Source organism: Pezoporus wallicus, unplaced genomic scaffold (genome assembly GCF_028554395.1).
Source record: "Pezoporus wallicus isolate ANWC-B61680 ecotype Strahan unplaced genomic scaffold, APGP_CSIRO_Pwel_v1 contig_8702, whole genome shotgun sequence".
NCBI lineage: Eukaryota > Metazoa > Chordata > Aves > Psittaciformes > Psittacidae > Pezoporus > Pezoporus wallicus.
This window is the reverse complement of record NW_026636754.1, coordinates 2,430,083-2,437,088: the sequence shown is the minus strand read 5'-3', so window position 1 is coordinate 2,437,088 and position 7,006 is coordinate 2,430,083. Positions and strand designations below refer to the sequence as shown.

The following is a 7,006-nucleotide window of genomic DNA, read 5'->3' as shown; positions in this document are numbered from 1 at the left end:
CAGGTTCCTACTTGAAATCATATAAAAATAATGAAAACTCTGTTTTTTTTTTTTTCATGCTCCTGTGGTGTAAAGCAGTAAAGCATCACTGTGAACTATGAATAAAGCAGCCAAAACAATGAGACCTACTGCAAAAATGAGAAGGGAATCTGCTCCTTCCCAGCGCCATCAGTAACCCACGCTGTTAGTCTGCTTGCATACATCCTTTGGTATAGATTAAGAATAATTTAAGATGAATTAAGAAGCAGGGAAAGGCTGCAGGAGATAAAACTGCAGAGCAATTACAGAGGGATCTCCACACCTTTGAATATTATCAAGGCCATTCCCCTGAACAAAATGGAACATTGAAACCAAGGAACTCTTCCATTAACTCTGGACAGGTACAGGTAGGGTCCAAGGCAAACCACCTTTACTAATCACAGTATTTACTGAAAGCAAAGCAATCTGATTGTGTTTTAGACCATTTTTAATAACCCTGAAATCATGACTGCACTGGGACCACGGTTTCATCAGAGAAAATTTACAGGCAACTTGTTTCCAATGCATCTGACAGTAAAGAAGCCAGACACCGGGGGCACACACAGGACAAGGTGTTGTATTCGTTCCTAATGAAGCATCTTCATTAGAGAGAAGATAACGGTGGGAGCGTGAGGGGTTCCAAATGGTCAGCTCGACTGCCTTTGCACAGGCTGGGTTGGCCGCTGGAGGATGGAGTCTGGCAGCTTGCAGCAAGCAATGGTTAACCTGAGCAATTGGGTGCATCCGCTGGACAGAGACACCCAGACCCCACTAGAACAGGGGCATGAGCAGTCCGTCCTCCCTCAGGAAAGCTACAGTGTGGCGGAGCGCTCTCCCACATTCCAAGTGCACGTTGGGAAGGAGGGGCAATGTGAGAGGACAACAGTGGGGCTGCTTCCGTAGATGTTAGGGTTTCATGGGTACGTTACTGCCTCCAGAGCAACGCAAGGATCTGGGTGAAACAGTCCAGGAGACCTGCAGGGAGCTAAAGGCGTCCTGTGCTGGGTGGATGAGCCCACGGGCTCCTTTGGATAACCACTAAGGAGAACACTGCGAATCACAGGCATCCCCAGACACGTGGGGATGCCCTTTACCTTGGGCCTGGCTGGGGACACCAGGCATCCGCACAGGTTACGACGAGAGTTCGTGTGAGCTCCACATCCCGTGCGGCAGCGCTCCCATTCCCCGACACCGGCCACGCAGGACGTGAGCAGAGCTTGTATGTTCAGCATCAACACAGCGACACAGTGAGCACACCTCCATCGGGACAACGCGACAGACATCTAGCAGCAGTTCATACACAACAACAGAAGACAATCCTTACCGGTCACCTCTGATCTGGTACCACACTATAGCTGCCCATAACCCAAATCCTAAAGGGTTTTTCAATTCCATTTCCAGACTCTTACAACTTCAGTAATTCTTAACATATACAGATGTCCATATACATTTGTTAGAATTCAAAAGCTCCTTCACATACACAATCATCTATTGAATTATCAAGAACAATAATGCATTTTGGGAGCAGAAGAGCAAACCCATCTGCTTTGCCAGTGCCACCCGCAAACTAGACAAGGAGCTAAGAAGTTTGACAGTTTCAGACCATTTAGGAAAGAGAAATTCTCTTGCCTGAAGCCAGGGGAGCCACGCAGTGATAGTGCCATGGAGGGGACAGCAAATGCAATGTGCAGAAAAACACAAAATTGGTAGAACCTGTTTTCTGGTAGAGATTCTGGAGCCAGCAGAACCCTCCTCATCAGGAACAAGCTTCACCATTGCAGCAATACTGGGTAGCATTAAAGCAGAAAAGAGTGACACTGAAAATAAAAGGAGCTACACAAACATCCCGAGACTGATCTTGGCCATGAGCTGTATTGCCTTTAACACAGCAGGGCGGATACTAACTTCTGCCAACCTTATGGAAGACAAAAGCTCTTGACTCCGTAAGGGACTTTGATGTCCAGGCAAACAAAACCCGGTGACCCTGAAACTCAAGGGGAAAAAACCCAAAGAGAACTGAAAGCAATCAAAAGGAAGGAAACCGAAGGCAACTCTCTTCTGAGGGTTTCATTACAAACATCTTTGCAACTTCGGGGCAGTAGCTATGAAAAGAGAGGCTTCAGGCTGGGTGTTTTTGTTTAGGGACCAGAATTAGCCACCCCCAGCCTAGATTTGGTGATTTTTAACTATCCTGAGGCAAACTGCCAGCTCTTGAGAGTTGTTTGGGTCCCCCCAGCCCCATAGGCCTTTCTTATTTAATATATGGCAGAGCAGCTGATGGTCCTGGTGACAGCAAGGACAGGCGACGGTCGTGTGGGTAGAGCTGTGCAGGGCTGTGGACCGTTCTGATTAATCCAGGCTAGGTTCTTCCCTTCTCAATTGAATCAGTGGACTGGGTTTTACTGCACCAACTCGTAGCTATTGACCTGTCAATCCCACTGCCCATATGAATCACCTTGGTGCCACTGAGAAGCGAAGAACTGATTTGATGAAGCTGGAGGAGAAGGTAAGCTCGTCTGTAGAAAGATGGAGCAAGGTCAGGTCCCTCCATGGACTTCCTGTGCTTCACCTCCTGTGCCTAATGTCAGCCACTGGAAATATCTTAATTTCAAAACCTGAAAGACCAAATATGAAAATGTTTTGCTGTTTCTACCTTCCTTACAGGCTATTTGCCCACCTCATACAGATTAGTGGAACTGGTGGTTTGGAGCTAGAGACATCCAGGTCCAGAGAATGGGAGGCAGTGGGGTGGTAGAGCTAGAGTGGAGCCTTCAGCCTCACCAGTACCAACAAGTCATCCTCTACATGACTAAAGACATGAATGCATGAGAAACCATTGTTCTAACAAAAATGATTACTGCAGCACTCACGGATGCACTAAGCCAAAGGTTCACGGTACAAGCATTCCAGGTATGGGAATGCCATCACCAACACGCAGACTGAAGGGTGTGTGATGACACCTGCAGGAGAGATCTGCCTGGCTGTATATTTGCTTCTCATTAACACTGAAAGAGTTAAACTTCTTGCATGAAATACCTTAACAGATTTAACTATATATATAGATATATTCAGTATCCCCTGCTTAAAAGAAAAATACACATTATTTCAACAGCCAAGAAAAAAACTGCAATTTATTAAGTTTCAAAGAATCTTCGTACTCTTGAAAGCAACTTTCGGTGCATGTTCTTTAACAATCACATTCTATGAGGAGAATAAACATTAAAAGCCACAATTGTTGGTTTGTTTTTTAATCTCAGAGTTACAGACATCTTGAATCCAAAAGAAAAGGCAAAAAAAAACCCACCCAACCAAAAACGAAAAAAAAAAAAAAAAAAAGAAGCCCCCAAACGCCCTCCCCCCTCCCCACCCCTAAACCAGAAATTTTCATTCCCAATTTTAAAATATCCGGAGTTTTTTCTACAACTCAATGCTAAAGTTCAGCATGGAAAATCGTATGTAAACACGCACATACACACATACATATTTTATATAAGTGTGTGTGTATATAGCTATATAAAATATATATGTTGGAGGCGTGTAATGGCAATGAGATGCAATTACTCTGAGGAAAGGTTATTCAGCTAAATACACTACTAAACCTCGAGAGAAAAGAAAAACAAGTCTTGAACCCAGTTTGTGCATAGTTCATGATCCTCTAGAAAACCAGCTTTTGTTAATTTGCAATCTTGCAGGACCCTTTACATCTGATAAAACCATTAAAAAGCTAATCTTCCAAAAAAAAAAAAAAAAAAAAAAGAAACAAACGAAAAAAAGAAAACCAAAAAAGAAACCAAAAATGTAATGCACAAGTTTCCTGATCCAAGCAGGCAGGGAGCACAATGTTCATATAACTTTTAAAACATACGTGAAGTGTATGTTATTCCATTGTCTTTCTTCCTTTCAAAACAATCAAAAACATTGATCTTTTCTTTTAAACATAAAGCAATTTGTTTTTTTTTTTTTTCAATATATAAAGCACTCTTCAAACATCTATTTCTTTTTGAGTCCATTATTTGGTAAATATGTAACTGCTACACATTAGATTAGGTATTTTCTTCTTTCTTACTGTCTTTTTTTTTATTTTCTTTTCTTTTTTGTGTTTTTTTTTTTGGTGGTTTTTATCTTTTTTTTTAATTTTTTTTTCCCATTTTTTTTTTTTAATAATATCTTCAGTGCTAGGAGTTGGGTTTTAAAAATACATGAAATGGTGTGGAGTTGCTCCTCGGGAAACCCGGCTTTCCTGAGACATCTTCCACCATGTGCAAGATAGTGATCACAAAGGTATCGCCACTTTGACGACGAGGAGGAAAAAACAACCCAAAAAAAAATATATATATAGTACACAGCAATGGCCAAAGAAAAGGAGAATACAACAACACTGTTCAATCCCAGAGCTCTGAAGTAGCATATCTTCATTCTGAAAATAAGTTTTTCTTTACGATGGAAGTCTTTTTTTTTTCCTTTTTATTTTTATGGTTTTTTCTTTTTTTTTTTAATTCCTTTTTTTGTGTGTTTTTTTTTTTTTTTAATTTTATTTTAAAGTTTGAAGGAGAAAAAAAAAGGTCTGTAAACAGGTGGGAGCCACAACTCCTGGCTCCTCCAAAAGCAGTCAAAACCTATGTCCAAGTGCTTGTTTCTGTTCCTGCTTGCAAGGGAACTATCAACTCTTTACAATTATCTATGGCCACAGTTCAACAAGAGTATTTTTTTTGTTAAACTTTATATTCCGAATGGAAAAATGGTGCAATACTCCGGTAATTTTCTTGCATTAGTCCACAATAAAAAGCTGCTAAAGGTAGATATACATATTATTCTCCAGAGATACACACTGTCATTTTTAAAATGCGATAAGAGTCCTTGAGTAAACATTTACACGTGAATTGTCGCCGGCCCCTTCTATCAGTTTCTTTCCTTTTAACTTTTGACCATTCTAGGATTAGCTACAAGAAGGGCTGCGGACACTCAGTGCAAAGTTAGAAGCTAATAACAATTAAACATCTGACCAATGAGCAAATAAAAAGCATATACTGAATAAAAGGAGAAAATTCACCCTTTTAGTGAACCCCCTCCCTGGGCACACAGGGACACACACACCCGCACAGGCACCCGCACGCACACATACGGCTGTTCCAACACAAACAGAGGCTGAGCTTGAAGAACAAAAATCCTTAGAGCCTGGTTTTTGTGTACTGATGCCGACCTGGAAGTGTAATAATTCAACTTAGAAAGTGTTCACATTTTGTTGTTGGCCTGCTGGATTCAAGTATTTGCATGTTGATATGGTTTGTGGTTTGGTAAGTGGGTGGGGTTTTTTTTGTTGTTTGGTGGGGTTTTTTTTTTACTGTTTTTTAATTTTTTTTTTTAAATTTTTATTTTTTACTTTTTTATATTTTGGGGATTAAAAAAAATGACATGGAAAAAAGTAATGAAACAAGGGTAATGTGCATAGGCAGATCCATGGGAGTAGTGGACACAGAGATAGCCCGACCCTGCCCTCCCCCCAGCTCAACCTGTACAGTCCATAGTTACCATTCCAACTCGTCTCTTTTCTGTACCAATGGTAAATATCACACTTCACCCTTTCTGATTATTGGGTCCGCCTCTGGTAATGTGCATAATAGTCACAGGCTCATTTTAAATAGGCTTTCATTTCCCCCTTCCCCTCCCTCCCCTCCCCCAGTTGATAAAATAACCCTTTCCAGCCCAAATTCTGAAAAGTGCCCTTCATGATAGACCTATTCTAAGCAGCTTTTATACTTCGTTTTGAAAAAATCACCATACAAACATAAAAAGACAACATAAAACAAAAAGCCATGAAAACAAAAAACCAATAAAACCTGTCATTAGCATGTGACACTGACCAAAAGTAGCCCATACTGTTTCATGAACAGTTCACAAGGACTTCTGCAGTTTCATAGTCGATATTGGACAGAGGTACTAAAAAGGGCTGCCAGTCTGATCTGTTAAAGCTGGATTCTTCATCAAGCCCGGGACTGGAAAGGGTTACAATTTTATTTTTCCTTTTAGTGCTGATGATTGTTATTTTCCATTTTGTTTCTCTTGTTTCCTAGATGGACTCCCCACTGAGAAGATCACCCGGAAGAAGAGTATTCAAAGGTGTCGGGCTGCCGATAACTCTGCCGTCGTCGGTGCTCGGGGGTCCCCAAAGGCTGCTGGAGTACTGGGGCACCCCACCCCAGAGCAGGTCGCTGCTCCCCTTGCCCCCCAGGCAGGGAGTGTTCCAGTGCCCGGTGTCGTTGCGCACCAAGCCGTGGGAGCTGCTGGAGGAGCCCAGGCGGGTCTGGTTGGTTCCAGTGTTGGACTGCCAGCTGGAGGTGGGCGGTAGAGCCTGGCCTTGTGCTAAGAAACGGTTGACTTCTTCCTCACCAGCAAACTCGGCCAGGATAGTAGTGTTTCCCAGGACACACCTGAGGGCAGAGAGAAAAGGTGGAGCGACACAAAACAAGGGGTGCGAAGGGCGCTTCTGGAAACATCCAAGATGCGTATCAGAATGGTTTGGGTTGGAAGGGACCCTAAAGCTCATCTGGCTGCGCTGGGAACACATTTCCAACATGTGTGCTCTGAAGTTTGGTTTGTACTTCAATGCAACTCACCACACATCCTGCAAAGTTGAAGGTTTTTTCTTCCCCCCAGCCCCATTTCTTGAAAGCTCACTTTTCTTTACTAGCATGCTTAAAATTCATTTCCTCTGTGTATGTTTAACAACATGTGACTAATGCAATGGATGCAGAATTCTTCCAGGAACCTAGCTTTTATCTTCTTCTAGAATTCATTTTGCAACCTAAATCTTTTAAAGAAGAGAAGATAAACCTACCTGGCACTGTCTGCCTATACCTCTGGATCTCTGTATTAGTTCAGTCTCACTGGTGCATGGTGTGTAACTCTGAACATACACATCAACAACTACGCCTCCGTTGCAATACACACATTTGTGATGGCTGTTCCCCCCTCACTGCCTGACCATGGC

General features: G+C 42.3%; 1 protein-coding gene across 12 annotated transcripts in view; it reads right to left on the bottom strand.

Annotated features, from left to right (window-relative positions):
* Positions 1 to 4,518: 4,518 nt before the first annotated feature.
* Positions 4,519 to 7,006, bottom strand: part of TNRC6C (trinucleotide repeat containing adaptor 6C) — a 316,602-nt gene continuing 314,114 nt past the window's right edge. For all 12 annotated transcript variants that reach the window (XM_057401440.1, XM_057401435.1, XM_057401443.1 and 9 more), the window contains one exon: positions 4,519 to 6,446. In XM_057401440.1, coding sequence (XP_057257423.1) covers positions 6,086 to 6,446 — 361 coding nt within the window. In that variant the 3' untranslated portion in view covers positions 4,519 to 6,085. The remainder of the gene's footprint in view (positions 6,447 to 7,006) is intronic.